The sequence below is a fragment of the Ictidomys tridecemlineatus genome, chromosome 1 (genome assembly GCF_052094955.1).
Source record: "Ictidomys tridecemlineatus isolate mIctTri1 chromosome 1, mIctTri1.hap1, whole genome shotgun sequence".
Taxonomy (NCBI): domain Eukaryota; kingdom Metazoa; phylum Chordata; class Mammalia; order Rodentia; family Sciuridae; genus Ictidomys; species Ictidomys tridecemlineatus.
The window spans coordinates 89,303,138-89,324,712 of NC_135477.1; the positions used below are offsets into that span (position 1 = coordinate 89,303,138).

Here is a 21,575-nt window from a genome sequence, read left to right on the forward strand (position 1 = left end):
AGGTAATACTGGTCACCTCCAGAGAAGGTGTTTTAACTGGCAACAGCAGCTAGGGACTTAAAATTTTTTTTGCCATATGTCCACATTACCTATTAAACTTAATCATTCATTTTAAATTTAATGCTATTCGTTTAAAATGTCTCCAAAGTTTTGCTGGATTTAGATCAACCTCCGATATTGGAAATGTCTACTTTCAGCTTTTATTGACTGTCAGAGCCTTGATATCGCCCCCTAGTGCCTGGTACCCACCACTGCCGCTGCTCCCTGCAGCCACAGAGGTTAATACTATAACTAGCTTTTCATTATCTAACTAAACTGTAACCTTCTCAGATACTCCAGTGCTTTAAGATTTAAAAATATAGGTACTGGGGCTGGGGTGGTGGCTCAGTGGTAGAGCGTTTGCCTACATGTGTGAGGCACTGGGTTCGTTTCTCAGCACTGCATATAAATAAGTAAAGGTCCATTGACAACTAAAAAAAATTTTAAAAAAATATAGGTACTGTGAATGATGACATTATCCTCATGCATCTTTCTTGATGACCCAAATCATGTGTGTGTGGGCACAATAGTAGATTTTTTTTAAATTATATCCTTTCATTTATTTCCATTTTTAAGTTGACATACTTATCAGTAGCAAAAGGATTTTTACCTCCTCAGTTGCATCTCAAGTACAAATCATATTAGCAATTAAATTTTAATCCATCATTTGCTACCATAATTTCTTTCTCTGCAAATGTTGAAGTGGAAGCTATTGCTTCACATACAGAATTCTCTCACTTGATTTTATTTGGGTAAAAGATTCTGAACCCTGTCTCAGACTTTATGTTGTTCTGTAAGTTACATTTTAAACTAGTAGCCTATGTAACTACATGTGCAAACCCTGCATACGTTGTTTTCATCCTGAATTTTGAAGTCTCCAAAGTGCATTTTCACTTTCAAATATAAATGGTAAAAGTCTGTCTTTGCTGAGTATTGTAAAGATTTTCTTATTAGAAACTACAGTAGCATTAGAAACTGTAAGGCACGTTTGGATGTAAGGGTAGACCGGCATTTTAAACATACCCAGGGTTAGAACTGGACTCTTCTGTAAATGCTAAGATTTGTATTCGTTATACTAAATGTGTCATTTAAGAGACCACGCCTTAGGCTGAAGTTCTTCCAGGTCATCACCTTACACAATAACCTCAAATCTTTGGACTTGGACAAATATTTGGGCTTTGAATGGAATTCGTAAGGGCCTTGCCTGGTGGTTTTAGTGGGTTATGGTACATAATCCCAGGCAAGAGAGGGGTGGATCAAGGTCGGAGACCCCGAGTGCACAAGGGACTATGTGCAGATGAGCAAGTGGCAATCTCTTTATTTATTTTACTTTTCGATGTTTCCACATATCTGAGAGAACAATCTCGACATCTCCTCCAGCGGGCAGTTTCCCAGTGGCCAGAATAAAAGCCTGGTGGGCGTGTTCCAAGGCCGAGGCCCGCGTTGGACCGCGCCAAGGGTGGGGAAACCCACCCTGCTCCGAGTAGCTGGTATAAAGAGGCCTGCTGCTGCCGCTGAGCTGCACCAGCTTTGCAAGGGGCAAACTCGCTTCTGATCCGGCCAAGCACCGGTCTGAGCACCACGGAGATGGCACCCGTCGGAGGCAAAAAGGCCAAGAAGGTGAGTCTCCAGAAAGCCCGACGGCATTCTCCAATCCCACTCACCGGCAGGTCACCGCACCCTCAGCAGCGAAGGGGAACCCTCAGAGCCCGGCTGTGGACCCAGCGTCCTCCTCCGCGTTCGGGCCAGAAGGTGTTTCCAAAACTTCGGAGTGACCCTGTGGCATCTGAGTCCGCCCCCCATTCCTGCCTCTTGTCCAGAGTGCGTCCCCGAAAGTCCCTTTCTCCCGGCACTCACAGCCCAGAGCGCGCCCTGGACCTAAGTGATCCTTCTCTACCCAACTGAAGCATCCCGGACTCGAGGGCTCCCCCAGAGCTTCAAGACAAAACCCCTTCCGAGTCCAGCCCCGCAAGACCAGAGAACTCCCCCGACAGGCGCGATTTTCCGCTTCCAGGGCGGGGCACAGGCTGGCAGCCCGCGCGCCAGGCCAGAAGGGAGCAGAGCCTGTGCCGTGCGGCGCCGGCGGGAAACGGTCCTGCGGGTAGCGCGCTCCTCCCCACCCGGTTCCCGCTGCGCGCGCGCGCCGCACCCAAAGCTCAGGCGTTGGTGGGGCGATGGTAGGTTTCATTCGCGATTTGTCTCAACTACCGCAGGAGAATGAGCAGAGTGGCTGTAAGATGTTGAGGAAGGGCTGTTGATAAGATTGTAAACACCTAAACCCCAGCAGTTCTTGCTCCTGGTTACAAGCAGCCCAGGGGCTTGCTGGGGTGAGTGTTTTCAATCCACACAGTCTATCTTCATCTAATTCAGGGAATGGACGAATGGACGGATGGGAAGATAAGAGAAGAATGGTGGGAGGAAGGAATATACTTGAGCCCTTGGTGCCCCCAGGCCCAGTCTCAAACCTTGCACCACAGAGGCCCTCAGAAAATTGTTGGAAGGCAATGGGACCACATCCACTTACTCCGTTGGCTGTGAGGACCATGAGGGCCGGAACCCCAGAACACCACCCATCCACCCTACCCCAACACCACCCTGTTGTGCCCAGTTTCTAAGGAATGACCACCAAATCAAAAAGACTCCACACAGGGAAAAAGAATAATCAGATATTTTAAATACCATACCCTATTCATGGAAGGTGTGAGGAGTGTGTTGAAAGGACGAATGATTAGGGCTGAATGAACCCAGTTCAGGTAGGTTGAGAATTGCTGCCAATTCATAAATCCACTGGAAAGATTGAGTCCTCTGGAGATTTAATTAATATTTTTTCTTGGTGTGGCTCCATTTTCATAGTCATGGATTCTAACCCATTCCCAAAACTCAGAACATTAACATTTTAAAGAATTATCTCTAAAGAATTATCTAAGCCACAGATGGACATAATGGGGAGAAAAGTTTCCTTAGTAACCTTGTTTCCATATCAGCTTAAAACATGAACCATAATGCATCTACATATTTGAGTTTAAAGTATGTTTCAAAGATAACACATATTCATTATTAGCAACTGATAGAAGTACAAAGTACAGTGGCTACTGCTTGCTGTCCAAATGGTCTGCGGTGGGGCTGTGAAAGGGAAGAGGGTTAAAATAAAGGAAGCTGTAAGAATATAGAAAGGAATTTGGGTGCAAAACCCTATGGATGCCTCCAGCAGATTTATGTGGCCCTTGTTATATCAGCAATTGTTTTAGCTGCTGGTATTGCTAGTAAATGGAACATAGTAGGTGAATTCCAAGTTATTCCTTTGCCCTTCACAGTTTCTTCAGGATTTTCCCAACCTCCTCCACCCTATTAAAAATCAAATCTAGATATCACTTAAGGATAAGAGTCAGGAAGAGTCCTTTAGTTTGGGACACAGTGTATAAATTTCTAAGGAACTCTTGGCTTTCATTCCCCATTTGGAAAATCAGAGCAGGCGCCCTAAAGTGACTTTAGGAATAAAAGGATACCTTTTATTCTTAAAGTCTATGGTTCTTTGAAGTTAAAAAAATACAATTATAATAGTAAATTATTGTCTCATCTATAAAACCCTTTTAAAATATTCCATTCAAAATTTATCTCTTAAACATTAACACTGGGTGATTCTTGCCTAGGATTGTAGATGGAGTAGGTATGGCAAACAGGCTGGAAATACTTGTATTTGTCTCTTCCCTGTTCCTGGCATGGAGTACAGAATGTGCATATTCCCAACTTTCTGGATGCATAACATAGCTGCTGTTGTGGAAAATGAATTTTAATAGCAAAGAGAAGGATCTTTTAAATTACTTGATCACATTTGTGCTAGAATCTTCTTCCTTCTGCCTTTACTAAATGACTTGTAACTTTTCAGTCTTCTAAATGCCCTAATAGTATTATATGCCACTTTGACCTCTTTAATGATTTTAATGCTTGTTTTAGTTCATGGATAGTGTAAGAAGATTAACAATCACCATTTTAAGAATGTGCGCTAAATGGGTGGAGCTGTAGCTTAATAAAAGGCATTTGCCTAGCATTCATGAAGTCCTGGGTTCAATCTCTAGCACTGAGAGGGAGAAAAAACACAACAACAACAACAACAAAATGTGTGCTTAAGTATAGTGAGCACAGTTTATAACAATTTATTCTAATTTTATAAAGATCCAGAAGAGAGAAGTTCAAAGGTTCCCATCACAAAGAAATGGTAGATATTGAAATATCAGTCATCCTGATTTGATCATTATGCATTATACACATGATTGAATTATCACACTGTGCCCCAGAAATATGTACAATTTTTTAAATTGTACATATTTTTTAATTTTAATTTTGAATGAACAAAGAATATGTACTACAGTATAGATTTGAGGCTTTACAACAAAATCATTTAGTTTAATCCCTTAGCAGATGGTTCTTTAAACATAATATCCTCTCACTGTGATACTCTTCAAATACATTTTTTTTCTGTCATGCTGGGGATTGAACCCAAGGCTTCAAGCAACTGTTCTAACTGAACTCCACCCCCAGCCCAAATACTCTTTAATGTGTTCTGAAAGATACCCACACATGCCCGTCACATACACAAGAATACACAAATTTCCATTATATGAGTGTTCTGCCATAAATTGATGTATAAAATATGCATATTTTAAGAGAAATCATACTTCTCAAGAATAGTTTTTAAAATGGAAAATTGTCTTAAAAACTCAAGTAACTCTCTTCCCCTTGTCTGGAATTTTAGGGCATCCTAGAACGTTTAAACGCTGGAGAGGTTGTCATTGGAGATGGAGGGTTTGTCTTTGCTCTGGAGAAGAGAGGCTACGTGAAGGCAGGACCCTGGACCCCAGAAGCTGCTGTGGAGCACCCTGAGGCAGGTTAGTACAGAATCTATTCTAAGTTCTCATGATGAGCACTATGTTGATCTAAGCTCAAGAGTAAACTATCAAAGAGCGGCATGTGTCATGGCCAGCTATGTGTCATGGCCTCCTAGGTACTACTAGCTGTGTTATAGATTCACATGTTGGATAGCAAAACAGCCCTTCATGATGCATCAGCTGTCCACTTCCTTGGCCCTGCCAGGAAGTGATGAGTCTAGAACCTAGATGAGCCTAGAACCTTCCTCTCTGTCCCTCTTCCCTCACCAGTTTGGATGACTTCAGTTTCCATACAGATGATCTTTTCAGCACTTTGCTGTAGTGCCTGAATCTCCTCCTATCTCCTGTGAATATTTTCTTCACCACCACCGAAGAGACCCACTCCTAGACTTTGTCATCACCAAGAGCTGCCCACCATTTCCCACCTTCTGCTCACTCTCTCTGGTTCTCCCACTCCTCTGCCTCATCAAGGTCAGCCCTTTGTCCACATCAGTTTAGTGTACAATCCATTCTCCCCATATGTCCACCCCTTTCTTATCACCCACTTTACTGTCTGAGGTTCCACATCATAATCACTGTCCTGCCTCCATTGTTTATTTGCCAACAGGTTCAATTTGTGTCGTACTAACCCAACCCTATTTAAATGCAAATATCCACCTCTTCTACACCTACACCCATGTGCCTTAGACTCATTTCACATTTTTGACCAAAAATCTCTGATGGCCAGGAGAGAGGAGGTAGGAGGGAACCTGGGGTAATAAATGCTGTCTTCCAAGACAGAAGCCTTTGAATGGTCCCTCAAGCAAGAGGTAAGTGTTCTTCTTTAAAAGAAAGGAATGGGCCACTTCTGCAGGCTCAGAGTGTTTAGGAAGGATCTGGGTTTTTAAGGTTCTTGGGTGAGTCCACCTATATGTCTTCACCCCCAGCCTCGAGGTCCCATATATTCCTAATCAAGGCACTGACTTTAGTATTACAGGCTTTCTGGTTGACAGTTCAACTTCTCTGGACTTCTCCTCCTATATACCTTAGTCTAGAGCTAGATCTTCAGCTCTTTCTGCTCTCTAGTTTCACAAAATGGGTCTCCTTATGTGCCACCCAGGAGGCTCTCAGACTTTCATACTGATACTTAGGTTGGGGATAATTTACTCTTAGGCTTTGATTATTTTCCTCCAGTGCACCAATGGTACCCAATAGTAGCCATTTGATTCCATAGTCCTTATAATTACTACTTCCTCCAAACCACTCATACATCTGAATACATGCATACTTTCTCATAAATCTGCTAGTGCTCACCTTCCTAGAAGCAGCCCAACCCAGTTCACCACAGTTTAATATTTTTAATAGTAGCATCCCTAGAGCATGCAAGGAGTTGTCAAAAAGCCTCCTACCTCCAGTGATGGGGGATGCTCATTCGTATCAGAGTTATTATTGGCCTCAGGGAGCTCCAACTCCAAATGACAGTTTCTAGTTGTTTCCTAGGACTTGTTCTAAATCCAACTCTTGCAGGTCAGGCCATCCAGAAACAAATTCTGTTTGTTTGGAGATTCATGTGCAGGAATTTTATTGGGGAGTGCTTTTAGGAAACAATATCTATAAAGGAGTGAGAGAAACAGTGTTGGACAGGGGGAGGAATTATACTGGGATACAGTTATATCAGAGGCCTCAGCCAGCCTTCTGGAACTCTAGTGGTAGACAGGTCCTTTTGAGTTGTCCCATATTGAGGTAAGATGGTTGGTGTCCTTCGCTTACCAACAGAAGTCACACCTGCAAGCTGTCAGTTCTCCCCACATGAGTGGACTGAACCCTGGGCAAGGGAGCCCCCTCTAACTTTGGTTACATTTGGAGAATATTCTACCTGGGCACTTTCAGCAGCCAGTGCTGTGGGCCACCACAGAAAAGAGGCACATGGGCTGAAGATCTGAGAGCCTACAGCATCATCCACCTGGCCTCTGTTCTGTCCTCTCGAGCATGTTCACATCATCCCACTTAGACCTTCGTTCTGTTCCTTCTCCCAACTCTTCCTCTGTGTTTATAGAACCCATGACTCAACATTAGCATTACTTCAGAAAGGCCTTCCCTGTGTGCTTAACCTAAATTAGCCCCATGGTCATCCTTGATTATCTTTATTACCTCTGTATTATTCTGTCTCACTTTCTTGATGGCACTGAATTATCTGTTTATTATTAGTCTTTATTTGTCCACCTGTATTGGAATGAAAACTCACTGTTCGCTGACGTATCCCTTAGAACAATCAAGGTCTGGCACATTCGATTGAGTGAACGATGGATTCCAGTTACAGAGCTAGACTGAGCAAGGGGAGATGGGACTTCTCTGACCAGTTTGGATAGTATCCTGGAAGGAAGGATTTTAGAAGATCTTCCTGGTCTGGAAAAGAGGGAGGTGAGAGAGGCTGATGGCTTTGTTTCAGAGGATAGCCTTGGACAGATATGGAAGAAAGGGATTTAAGCAGATTTCTGTATCTGCCTGAGGTAAGAAGGCAGGACGAAAGTGTGGACTTGAGTATGCTCAGATTACTTGTACGAAGTTGAGTCTTTGAGATGAAAGTAAAGAAAGTTTCAGTGACTTATAAAAGAGGAACAGTTCTTTTTTATGATCATTAGAAATATATATATTTTGTCAAACTCAGTGATAAATGATGGAAACTAACAATGCACATGAACAGTTAACAACTACCTCACAAAGTTGTTAGGAAGGTTAATTAAGTTATATGGGAAGTATTTAAAATAACGCCTGGCAATCATAACAACATATGTATTCCTACTGTTATTAAGTTGACTGAGTTGTATCTTCTCTCGATAGTATTCTTGCATTTATTAACCTGTTTCTGCTAGAAAAGTACAAAACTTATTTCTTCCAAAGAAGAATAGAAAGTACAAACCACACAGTCCCTAAACAGTACCCAAAGTGAAAGATCTATATTCACAAGGTACAACCCAGCAAATGTACACAACTTTCATATTTCCAAAAAGAAGTAGAAATAATACTGTGTTCTATCCTTGTAAGAAAGAAATGTAGAACTGAGAATCTCACATTGTCATTTCACCAGTGAAGTTTGTTAAAAATTACAGATTCCTGGGCCCCACTTATGAAAATTCAGCTTCATTAGGTCTGTGAAGTAGTCCAGGAACCTGCATTTACAATCATCACCCCAAGGTGATTGTGAAATGACTGCACCTGAAGAAGCTTTGCACTAAAGGGCTTTTAGGAGCACAGTGTAATGGTGGCTAAGAACCTTGAATGAAGATTTCACACATCCCCATGATTTGCTTTCTATGGTCTGCTTGCCAGGTGATGTTCCGGATAAAACATTTCTTGGGCAAAACCACTATGATGAACTTATTCTTGCCTGGACCATGCCATGTAGACCAAATAAAACTATTATTATAAACCACAAGTTCTAATTTTATGTCACATTTTTTAAAAAACATTTCAGGGGCTGGGGGTGTGGCTCAGCAGTAGAGTGCTCCACTAGCACATGTAAGGACCTGGGTTCGATCCTCAGCACCACATAAAAATAAATAAAATAAAGATATTGTGTCCAACTAAAATAAAAAATAAAAAAACATTTCATACTCCGGGAGCTCAAAAGAAATTATTCTGGCATTTTCTTTGATACTATTAGTATAGAAATAGCACATTTTATCTCTTGGCTAGCCGACTCCTTGTTATTTTGAGCTTGTCTGGGTGTGTCAAGCATTTGCTTTATGTTTTCTTCTGGGAAGTTACATGATTTTCGAGAATTAATGGAAAATCCATGATACCAAGTCTTTCAATTTAATCCCTTCTGCCACAGACCAAATCCCATATGGTATTTGATTCTGCCAGCATTCAGCTCAAATTCTGTCAAGCACAGTGGACCACAGGATGCATCAGAAAAGACAGGTCTCCTGTAACGCACCTTCATAGGACCATCCCCACAGGACAGTGATTGTATTTTGCCTTTGGGGGCTAGGTGAAAGGTGTGTAAAACAGTCATACTGTGAAGAAGAGGAGTAATCTGTTTTCATGCTGTTTTCTGCAAATGAAGCTGTTTATCTGTAAGTGCAAAGATAATTTAGACTGAGTGGTAGCTAGAATTGATTCCCCAAAATTTCCTTGCAAGTTGGACTTCTTCTGAAACATTTTACATGTCTGGTGCCTGGAGCTAAGTTTTTAGGTGGTAAGAAAGGTAAGGATATGCTGCAGGTCCTCAAATCCCTTATCCAAACCATGTTGGGACCAAATGTGTGATGGAATAGAGAAATTTGGGGATTTTAGAAAGTTAATACAGTGAGTATGTGTATATTATATAACACTCCCATTGGGCTCTACACCACATTAATACTTTTTTACATTGACATCTATGTCTACCCACACTAACTGGGAATCATAAGCAACAGATGTATTATTACTGTTATTAGGTGGACTGAGTTCAACCTTCGTGTTCATTCGGGTCACATGTTGCTCCCAAATGATTTTGTTGCAGACATATTATTCTAATGAAGAAATGTAGAATTTTACTTGACCATTTAGGATTTGCTTTGTAATTTCAAATACTTGCATTTCTCATGCTAAATTGACAAGGTTAATTTCTAACTCTGTATGTATATAACCATGTAACACTGTTCATTTAGCTTCCATAATGTGTATAAAATAACACTACCATAATGAGGCATTGAAGACCATAAAATAAAAGTAATTAGTATAAGTGATATTGTATCATGGGGACCAGACACATCCTATTATTGTCTAGAGGATGGATCTAGGAACCTTATGATAAAGGAAAACAAGAAATGGAAGTTGAAAGGATATCCAGAAACTGTCAGCTTATTTCTCCTGCTTAAATTTATGCTCAAAACTCTTGATTCTTGCACCCAGTGGAAGCAGCATTGAGTTTGGCAATGAATTCAAGTTGGCTGGGTCTGGAGCAATTAGGGGAACTTGCAGTTATAATTGGCCCCAGGTGAATCTCAGGGGGAGTCAAACTTAGAGAAGCACCCATCCATCTAGCCAAAGCAGGTTTGCAGGAGTTGCTAGGAGACCCCAGATCTACCTCTTTACTAATCCCCAAGATGTGCAAATACCAAGCAACTAGAAATCTAAGTAGTTGTAGTTGTTTTCACGTTTATTTAGAGCCTTTTGAAAACAGAAATTATACCTTTCCTTGTGCAATCTCCCAGTTCGCCAGCTTCATCGAGAGTTTCTTAGAGCTGGATCGAATGTTATGCAGACCTTCACCTTCTATGCCAGTGAAGACAAGCTGGAGAACAGGGGAAACTATGTCTTGGAGAAAATATCCGTGAGTACAACCAGCCTGAGATGCTATAAAAGGCATCACAGATACACCACATCACTCAGAAAAATAAGAGCCTCGTCAGAGTTTTGTTTTATTTCTACTACTACAAAAACACCTGTGAATAACACTCTCGGGCTTTAGCTGGAATCTCTGAAATTAACAGAAAGACATCTAGTGAGGAGTTATTTAATAATCATTGTTCCAGTCTCATGTTAAATTGCTGAGTAAAGAGGGCATCCTTACAAATTCGTACATCCTTACCGTCTTACAGAGTATAGGAAAGACAATAAACCCAAGGAGTCAGTAAATCTGGAATAGGGCCTGACTCAGTTACAAGCAGCTTTGTGTTATTGGGCAACCCTTTACCCATCAAAGCTGTTCATCTCCAATACGAACAGAGAGTTCTAAAATTCCTTGAGTTTATATGATCTACAGTTCTGTGGTTTGGTGGTTTTATTGTTTGTGTTTTAGGATAGGAGTGGGGGTCCTGTTGTTTTTTGTTTGGGGGGGGGGTGATGAGTTGGAATTCAGGGCCTCCCATGGACTAGCCAAGTACTTAAGTCCCAGCTGTCTCAGTAGTGTGCCTATAGTTCCAACTACTATGGAGGTTGGAGCAGGAGGATCCCTTGAGCCCAGGACTTTAAGGCCAGTCCCCATTTTAAAAAACAGAAACAAACCCACCCACCCAGCACAGTGGCACACACCTGTAATCCCAGTGACTCTAGAGGCTGAGGAATGAGAATCTCAAGTCGAAAGTCAGCCTTGGAAATTTAGCAAAACCCTGTCTCAAAATAAAAAAAAAAGAAAAGGCTTGTTGTTGCAGTTCTGTGGAAAAGTATCCCTAGGTTCAATCCCTAGTACAAAAAAAAAAAAAGAAGTTCAGGGCCAAGTTTTACTGTTTACATAATTTGAAAAGATCTTTTATTTATTTAAATTAATGATTTATACATTTATCAATCATTTAAGAAAATACATAACAAAAAGTCCTGAATTTGTTGTGATTTTAATTGAAGTTTAATCTTATTAATCATAAATTAGCCAATCCTTATTACCACCACCACCTTTATTTGCACTCATCTCAGTGCAGCTTAGACACTGGAAGATAACAGATCAGATCCCTGCGTGTAAAAACTCTGACCCTCTCACAGATCTTTGGCCTAAGGCTATATCTCAGATACCATTATTACTATTAGGTTTATTGTTGTCATCGTTATTATTAGTGTTGTTTTGGAAATTACTCAACTTGGTAAAGCATTGCCCCACTCCATAGCCGTCCTTATCTGGGATGAAATCTTTATCATAAACATAAAACCAAGATGTGCAGTCTGAATATTTTTTTTTCTTTTTCACATGAAACTTAGGTGTATCCTATTTTCTCCCATTTTAGGGGCAGAAAGTCAATGAAGCAGCTTGTGACATCGCCCAGCAAGTGGCTAATGAGGGAGACGCTTTGGTTGCAGGAGGTGTGAGTCAGACACCTTCATACCTCAGCTGCAAGAGTGAAACTGAAGTTAAAAAAATCTTTCACCAGCAGTTAGAAGTCTTTATGAAGAAGAATGTGGACTTCCTTATTGCAGAGGTAAACACAGCTGTGATCAAAGATAAGACAAGGATACTTTTTTTTTTTTTTTTTTTAATATTTATTTTTCAGTTCTCGGCGGACACAACATCTTTGTTGGTATATGGTGCTGAGGATCGAACCCGGGCCGCACGCATGCCAGGCGAGCGCGCTACCACTTGAGCCACATCCCCAGCCCCAAGACAAGGATACTTGATGCATTTTTCTCTACCTTTTGCTCTCGTGTGGGGTTAGGTGCCAATCATGACAAGTTAAGAGTAATATTTCATTTTTGAAATCTTTTTCCAGCTTAAGGAATATCGCTAAATTTGATTCAGCTGATGCAAATGGTGTTTTTCAAACTTTCTGACTGCAATTCACACTGAGAAATCGCCATACCATTCTATTCTGTGTTAAAAATGCTTGATGACATAATTATCACTTGATGTTTTATAGAATGAATGTTCTCATTGTTTTGTGGGAAAACATGATTAAAAGTATGCTAACCTTAACTTGTTTCAGTATTTCGAACATGTTGAAGAAGCTGTGTGGGCAGTGGAAGCCTTAAAGACATCTGGAAAACCAGTGGCAGCCACCATGTGCATTGGCCCCGAAGGAGATCTGCATGGCGTGCCCCCTGGCGAGTGTGCAGTGCGCCTGGTGAAAGCAGGTGAGGATAGATTTCCTTTGGTCTGCAATTACGCAGTCTTCTCAAATAACACACAACCAGGTGCAGTGGTACCGGCTAACCCCAGCAACTCAGGAGGCTGAAGCAGGAGGATTTGCAAGTTAAAAATAAAATTAAAAAAATAAATGCAGGGGTGGGGGACTAGCTCAGTGGTAAGGCACCCCAGTTTCAATTCCCAGTACCAAACAAAATGGAAACAAAAAAATATATTAAATAACATACAAAATACACAGACTCCTTTGGTTAACAGGAAAACCAGTAATTTACTTTTTTTTTTATGATTCTGCTAATAATTAATAATATCACTATTGAGTTCCAAATGAAAAAAAGTTTACACACACACACACACACACACACACACACACACACGCAGGTACACCAGCTTTTTGAAAGGAGCAACTGGATCTATGCTGGTGATTTAATACCTAGAAGTGAGAAGAATGTTTTGGCAAGTCAAAACATTAGCCAGGTGCAGTGGTGCACACCTATAATCCCAACAACTCAGGAGGTTGAGACAGGAGGATTGCAAGTTTGAGGCCAGCCTCAGCAACTTAGCAAGGCGCTGCCTCCAAATAAGAAATTATAAAGGGCTACTGATATAGCTCGGTATTGTAAAGCACCTCTGGGTTCCATCCCCGTACCAAAAAAGGAAAAGAAAAGAAACAGAATACGTTGCCTCAAGTAGAGGTCTTTAAATATTAATAACTTCAAAGTTTGTTGCCCTCTTTGCCAAAGTTTTTCCATTCTCATAAATTGCTAGTGTACTTTGCTTTTTGTAATTGGTATAATAAATCAAAAAAATATTTGATATGAAACACTGACCACCTAATCTATCTTTTTTATACAATACAGTTTGTATTCCCAACATTGCATTTCATTTCAATTAGGATAAACTCACTGTTTTCAAAACTGCCTCATTTGAAATGTAAGGAATAACTGTCAGGGGAAGAGTCCTGCTCACTCTGTGAAACAGAGAAATTTTGACTGGTGATTTATTTCCTTTCTGACTCTTATCCAACTCCTGATTTTTCATAAAACTTTTTCATACTTGTCTTCAACAATAACAAATATTTAAATTTATTAGTGAAATCACAAAATCCCAATTTCTTTATGCGACATATAAAAACAGAGTTGGGGGAAGCAAGTGAACTATTTTCAAAAGATCAGAGGAGACCTTTGTCATTGCTTCTATTCATTGGCAGAGGTACCTGGCCTACATCTGATCCTTCCTCTTTTAGCTCAGAGTCGGAGGCTGCTGTTGTTGTCATCGCTGTACACTGTGCATGTCCTCCACAACCCCGCCCCTTTCTCCTATTTATCTATTTAATGTCTCACTATATTATAAGATCCATAAAGGCAGAGACTGTGTCTGCTTGGCTCAGCACAGAAGACTCTGCCTTGCACAGTGAACAGCACATCATAGGTAGTTAATAAACATCTACCTAATACATCTAGTGCATTTTCCAATGTTCCGATGTTTAGTTCAAATTCTTCTTCTCCTTCTCCTTCTCCTCCTTTCCTTCTTCTTTTCCTTTTTCTTCTCCTTTTTAATGGTCCTGGGGACCAGAACCAGGCCCTTACACATGCTGGTCAAACACTCTATCACTGAGCTACTTTGTGTATTCTGCTTCCATGATCATTCCTGCCCCCAGTGATCACTCCCTACTCTCAACCCTTTCATTTATTCCTCTCATTTGGAATATCCTCAGTTGACGTTTTCCCATCTGTAAAAATGTTAATAGAACTCTGTGATCAAATATATAATGTTATGCTAAACTAAATTAGGCACATTTCTTTACTACAGAATTGATTAAAACCTTTGATATATTCATATGTATTGTCAGTCTTCAAGAAGTAGATGTAGTAAATAGTCACTGCCTAATTTAATTAATCATAAAACCTTATTTTTATGGACCAAACTTTAGAAAGTGCTGAAATTAATTATAAAATTCTTGGGGTTAGGGACTGTGTCCTGTATTTATTTTTCTCCCCAACCTCTTGCAAAGAACCCTATACCTAACGGCATCCAATAAATAGCTGGATATCCATTGTTATATATTGGCTATCTATTATTATAAATCATACATATAGATATTTATTATCTATAAATAATAATGGTATCCAATAAATAACCAACATATGATTAATTAGTTAGCATAATAAAGTTAAGCAAGGAAAGGGAAACACTGGCAGCACAACATCCAAAAAATAAATTAATTAAAATGTAGTCAAGAGCCAAGTGAAGGTGTTAGGGAAGCTGGTGAGTATTCAAGTGCAGTGCTCACTGAAAAGGTCAGGATTAGAGAAAGAAACTAGGAAGAGATCCAGATACAAATTGCACTGAAACCCTGGACCAAAAAAGAGAAAGTGTAAATAGAGAAGATGACTCAGTGGGATCCTGGGCACCCCAGAATTGAAAAGGATTCAGCATGTAACACCCAAAAAAGCAGCAAAGGAGGTGAGAGCAACACTTAGAGTGTGGGGGTCTGGGCTAAGAAAGGAGGAGGGTCAGTAGAGGTCGTTTGCTACTGAGATATACACTGCTGGATTTGGCACAATTGAGGCCATTGGCAACCTGTCAGTGACAGGAGTAAGGTCTAAGTGGACCAGGAATGAAGAACAAACAGCAGACTCAGCTCAGTCAGGACCACTGAGACACCCACCTCTGAACACTGGATGCCAAAGGTTGTGGCATCAGTGGTATTGCTCCTGGCATCTGAATGTGGTGTCACTATCCAAAAAGAATCTCTCCTGCCCTTATTCTTGGTATCTCTATGATAAGGTACAAAATCTTAGGACATGAGCCCATCCAAAAGAAGGTCCTTTTTGAAATGGATACAGCCCAAGAGTCCTTCAACAAATGAAATAATAAACAAAATGTGATATATACGTGCAATGGTATATTACTTGGCCATAAAATGGGATGTGGCTTTGATAGATGTTACAACAGGATGAATCCTGGAAACAGGCTAAATGAACTAAGCCATTTACAAAAGGGCAAATATATAATTTCAAGTATACAAAATATCTAGAATGGGCAATATAGGAGACGTAATTAGTGGTTATGAGGGACATGTAAGAGGAGGGGAAAATTGGGAATTGTTTAATGGTCATGGGGTTTCTCTTTGGGGTGATGAAAAATTTTGTAAATAGTGTTGAAGATTGCACAATATTGAGAATATAACTAATGCCACTAAATTGTTCACTCAAAAGATGACTAAGATGGACAATTTTATGATTGTCTATTTTACCAAAAATTTTAAAACTCCAAAAGAAAAAGTTCTAGCTAGGAATTCCTCCCATTTTGATAGGACAGAGTAATGTCATGTTGCCTCTTCAAGTCTGCTAGTGGAGGAAATTGCCAGAATCATGTCTAACAAGTGCCATGATAAAACATCTTTGGTCCAGATCCAATTAAGTATATAATGACTATAAGGAAAGTTGTGGGGGGGAAAAAAGGAGTATCTAAAACATTTTGCTCTCACTAAATCAAACTTCACAGCAACAATTTTAGAAGAAAGCTTTAGGCAGACAGCCCCATATTGTTGTGAGTCTAGGAAGGCTAACATGTAAATGAAAAGCTTGTCAAAATGATTGATAGGCTGTTAACTGTATTGATTAGCTCGAGTCAAAAGATTTTTAAGATTTTTTTTCCAAACCACTAATCCTAGACAGAAAATTTCTTCTAGAAAACAGATTTCTGAAAAAACTTTTTTCCTAAATTACTTTCTGTTACTGTGCCACAAAGCCTAGTGAAATTATTAAACAGGCCTGGTGATAGGGAACATTCATTTATGCCTCAAATGAGCAGCACTATGGTAAACACAGGTGCAATCTAGCAGCTGGGAGTGTTGAAAAATTATTGTGCTTGCAACATAACGTCAAACATTGAAAAATTGACTACTAAAATTTGAAGTAGAAAAAAACCTCTAATAATGATTTTTTTGGAAAAAAAGATGGACAGCCCAGTGCGCATAAGTGACACTTCAATTATACCAGACTCTTCAAAGCACTTTTCGCAGAAAGCACTTCCTGCCTGCTAGTAATCATTCTTGCTCACAGGTGAGATAGGTTTGTGGGGAGTGAGGACCAAATGCTACATTTCCAATCCATCATTCCAAATACAACCTTCCTGAAGAGGAGAGAATCGGGCCTACTGGTATCGGCACAGTCTAAAGTTAAGATGTTCTCCCCACTTGCAGGAGCCTCCATCGTCGGTGTGAACTGCCACTTTGACCCCACAATTAGTTTACAGACGGTGAAGCTCATGAAAGAGGGCTTGGAGGCCGCAGGGTTGAAAGCTTACCTGATGAGCCAGCCCTTGGCCTACCACACTCCCGACTGCGGCAAACAGGGATTTATTGATCTCCCAGAATTCCCGTTTGGTAAGACAGACATTTTTCTAAATTATCTCAATAGCTTTGCTTGATAAATTTCACATAAATCTATGGCCAGAGAGCTTCTATCATAGTAAAGAAATGGCTGCATAGCTCCTCTTCTCTTGCCCCAAGTTTCTATCCACTGCCAAAGCTCCCTTCATGTTAGATGGCAGAAGAAGGGAAAATGAAACCAGCTATCAAAACCAAAGCAAAACTCTGAACGTTTTTTTTTTAAACTTACAATTTACTTATTGAAAATTATACACATCTGAAGACTATTTATCTTGATTTTTTTAATAAAAAGAATTCAGACATAATGCCATTTATTACAGGATTGGAGCCCAGAGTTGCAACCAGATGGGATATTCAAAAATATGCCAGAGAGGCCTACAACCTTGGGGTCAGGTACATCGGTGGGTGCTGTGGATTTGAGCCCTACCACATCAGGGCAATTGCAGAGGAGCTGGCCCCAGAAAGGGGATTTTTGCCACCAGCATCTGAAAAACATGGCAGCTGGGGGAGTGGTTTGGACATGCACACCAAACCCTGGATTAGAGCAAGGTAAGAAAACCTCCCAATTTGCTAACCAAATACATCTAGATTATGATTATGTCCACGTGAGGTCACTAAAAGAGTGCAACTAATTTGCATGTGAGGATGAAGAATTAGTCATCTTCCTTACATTTTCTCAGAGAGATGTTTATAGAACATCCTTATGGAGTGATTTCTAGAGAAAGCCTTAAGAATATAAAATGTGAAGAATCTAAGTGGCAATGAAATGTGATTTTGTGCTCCAGTAAAATACCATCCATGTGGTGGACACTAACATTGAATCACGTTGATTTTTTTAAGAGTTAAATATAACCGAAATGTAACAATACTAATTAAGTCTATTGGTGTCAAGAAACTGGGAATGCAATGGTGACTAAAATAGGCAAGGTCTTTGCCCTCAGAGTTTACATTCCAGTGTGTTTGGGGGGGGGGATAAATAAACAAGGAAATAAATTTCATATCAAACTTTGCACCAGACATAATGGTACATCCCTGTAATCCCAGTGGCTGGGAAGACTAAGGCTGGAGGATCACAAGTTCAAAGCCAAACTCAGTAACTTAGTGAGGCCCTAAGCAACTCAGCGAGACCCTGTCTCTAAATAAAATTTTAAAAAGGGCTGGGGATGTGGTTCAGTGGTTAAGCACCCCTGGGTTCATTCCCTGGTACTAAAACAACAACAAAAACAACAACAACAACAAAAGAAAACATCACACTTTGCTCTAGGCCCTAGGAATACTGTAAAAACAGAAATATGTAACCTCTGGTCTATAGACTTGTTTGCTGGTGAAAATGAATAAGAAAGCCAATGTGGTAATTGCTTCAGTAGAGGCATGGATTAAAAAAAAAAAAGTTACAAGAGAAAAAAATCACTATCTCTGCCTAATAGATATTTTTAGAAGGGGTATTTTGGGCTTTTTTGAAGGCTAAGTAAGATTCTAGGTAGAAAAGGAAAGGAGCAAGAGGATGGCACTCCAAGCAGAGGAACCAGGTCTGCTCCATTCAGCAGACATTAATTGGACACAGTAATCTGTCAGGCACCATTGTGGATGCTCAACTAGCCCAAGGTACATCCCTGACCCCAGTGAGTGAGCAACCTAGTGGGCAGACATTCAAATGGTATAGGAATTTCAACAATGGGGACTTGCACAGTAATACCGGGGCTGAGTGATGGCCTTCAGGAGCGAAAGACTGAAGGGAATTAATGAAGGATGTCTATGAAAGTTGATGCCTGAGCTGAATTGTCATGGCCAGACAAAGGAACAGCCTGCAGGAAGGTACTGAGAGGTGGAAAGAAGATGGTGCCTGGAGAAACTAGAATTCTAACAACAGTAGAGACAGATTTGACAGAAGACATGGCTCCAGGAGGATCAGGAGGAAGAGGTGTTTTATTATTCATGACTATAACGACACATGACCGCATCCCAGAGGTAATGAGGAGCCTGTAGGGTCTCACACAGCCCAGGGTAAGGGTAGATGAGCAAGTTGTCGAACTCTAATCATTTGCGCAGAAGGCTTCTAGAAGTGCTACCAGACATTGTGAGGTTTGAAATAGAAGGAGAAAATGGGAATTGAAAGAACTGAAATGAATCTACAGGGTTGTAGAGGGCAAAGCTATCCTGGATTTGGAGATGAGCAAAACCTGTGGACAGAGCCAATGTCACAATGTGGGGACAGAGAGGTTGCATCAATTGGAAGGAAAATATCCACTCTTAAGGTTTTGATCCCTATGTGTTATAGACCTACATATTCTTTGGAGGGTTAAAGGTCTTAGTCTGAATTATTAAATGGCTTTAATGGACATACTCCCAGAGTCAAAGATGGCTTCAGGCTCTGGTGACCTAGAGCCCCATGCTGGGGGAGGAGTCTGATATGTGTTTTTTTCTCACAGGGCCAGGAAGGAATACTGGCAGAATCTTCGGATCGCCTCCGGCAGGCCCTACAACCCCTCCATGTCAAAACCGGATGCCTGGGGTGTGACCAAAGGAACCGCTGAGTTGATGCAGCAGAAGGAAGCCACCACCGAGCAGCAGCTGAGAGAGCTCTTTGAAAAACAAAAATTCAAATCGACACAGTAGTCACAATGCAATTATTTTTGGCGAATTCCTCTATGTTTGGGCCCCAGTGCGTACAAATAAGGAAAAGATGGTTAGAAGGCAATGCTTATGTTAACGCCAGCCTACACGTATAATTGGTATCAGCTAAACGAAGTAGAATTACAAATAGCACTTGACAGTTCTAAAAGTATGTTTTAGAAGTTTAGTTAGAAGCAAAAAAAAAAATTTTTTTTTAAAAAGAAAGAAAAAAGAAATTTCAAACAGGTTTTCTAAGCACCCACTGTGTTTAAGGTATTATGAAAATCTTTGCATCGAAGAAAGGTAATTCAGTTAGGCTTGGTTTGCCCACACCTGTGATCCTGACTCAGGAGGCTGAGGCAGGAGGATTGCGAGTTTGAGGCCAACCTTAACAACTTCATGAGACCCTATCTCAAAATAAAAAAAACAAGAAGGCTGGGGATGTAACTCAATGGTAGAGTGCCCCTGGAATTCAAAACCCAGCACCATGGGGGGGAAAAAACAGGAAAAGTAATTCGAACTTTAATTAAGAAATGATAGGCTTCCAAGGAGGATGAAATATGAACTGTCACAGTTCATATTTATGACATATGACACAGCAATCAGCCAGGGACAGATACAGTGCTATGAAAAATGACTTCCAACCTCTCTGAACGTGACACCCCATAAGAAACACCATTTATTTAATGATCCAATAAAACAGGTAACATAAACCAGAGAGTAAAATATGTTTGATCCACTCTGATACTTTATATTCTTTTCCTTTCCATCCTACTTAATAAAACATGCTGGTTGTGACCATTCAAATTGATTTTTATGACCCACTAATGGGTTTTGACCCAGTTTGAAAAACATTGTTATGGACTCTTTGATCATGGGAGACCATCCAAAGTAAGTTTATTCTTATAAGTCAATCCTATTGAGCTGATTATTAAGTATCTAAAGCCCACAGTCCTTCCCTGAGAGTTATAGGGTTTTCTCTATTTCCCAGATCATGTCTACCATTAAGACAGATGGGAAGAGGGAGAGGGGTTGGCACATAAGCTATCTCTGTCTCACTTAAAACTGCCTACCCAAATGCCTCCAGTCAGGTTGAGGAGCAGTGAACTTTTGTTACTTTGATAGCTTAAAAAAAAAGTATAATTAATTAATTATTTTTTTTAAGTACAATAAGAAAACAGATCTTCCAAATGCTAGCCAGGATTCCTAGGTTGAGAACTGTGATGTAACAAGTCTGAAGACACAGGACAATTCACATAAAAATCACTACCCTTACCCTATGAGGAAAGAGTTCATGCTGCTTTGTAGACATTCTTGGATTGATTGAACTGTTCTGTAATTGTAAATTTGGGGCCATTAAAAAAAGAAGACTCTCTTGGTTGTATTTGGTTCTTATTTTACAATTTGCTAAATCCTATATAAAATCTCTATACCTCCATTTCTCCATCTATTAAAAATATTAACAACACTATCTATTGGAATTTTAAAGGAGTCGGTAGTATTTAAAGAGAGAGGGAATTTCCAGAACTTTCTTACTAAGAGAATTAATAATCTACTTTTGTCTGTGCACAGAAGGAGGCAAAGCAAGTCTTCGGCCAGTGGTAGCCTAGGACTGAGATGAAATAGGAGTGAACTCCTCCCACCTTTTTTTTTTGTGTGTGTGAAGTTGCCATCTTCTGTTTCTCTTATATTCTCAATCTAAGTTCAATAATTAATAACTATCCTTCATAGATGATGGAAACTTCATTGGACTTACTATTCTATTACTGTGTAAGATGCACGTTCCTTTAATATTCTTTTCAGAACTTATTACCACAAAAAAATGTAACCTTTAATCATTCTTTTTTTTTTATTGGTTGTTCACAACATTACAAAGCTCTTGACATATCATATTTCATACATTAGATTGAAGTGGGTTATGAACTCCCAATTTTACCCCAAATGCAGATTGCAGAATCACGTTGGTTATACATCCACAATTTTACATAATGCCCAATTAGTAATTGTTGTATTCTGCTAACTTTCCTATCCCCTACTATCCCCCCTCCCCTCCCCTCACCTTTAATCATTCTTATATCCTTTGATTTTAAAAATGCTTTCATCA

At 40.1% G+C, this 21,575-nt stretch overlaps 1 protein-coding gene across 1 annotated transcript; it reads left to right on the forward strand.

Annotated features, from left to right (window-relative positions):
• Positions 1 to 1,232: 1,232 nt before the first annotated feature.
• On the forward strand, positions 1,233 to 20,846 carry Bhmt (betaine--homocysteine S-methyltransferase). The gene is made up of 8 exons (XM_005328994.5): positions 1,233 to 1,659; positions 4,793 to 4,925; positions 10,106 to 10,224; positions 11,609 to 11,800; positions 12,302 to 12,449; positions 16,670 to 16,852; positions 17,179 to 17,407; positions 19,288 to 20,846. The coding sequence occupies exons 1-8, from the start codon at positions 1,627 to 1,629 to the stop codon at positions 19,472 to 19,474; spliced, it is 1,224 nt and encodes a 407-aa protein (XP_005329051.1). The 5' UTR covers positions 1,233 to 1,626; the 3' UTR covers positions 19,475 to 20,846.
• The last annotated feature ends 729 nt before the right edge of the window (positions 20,847 to 21,575 follow it).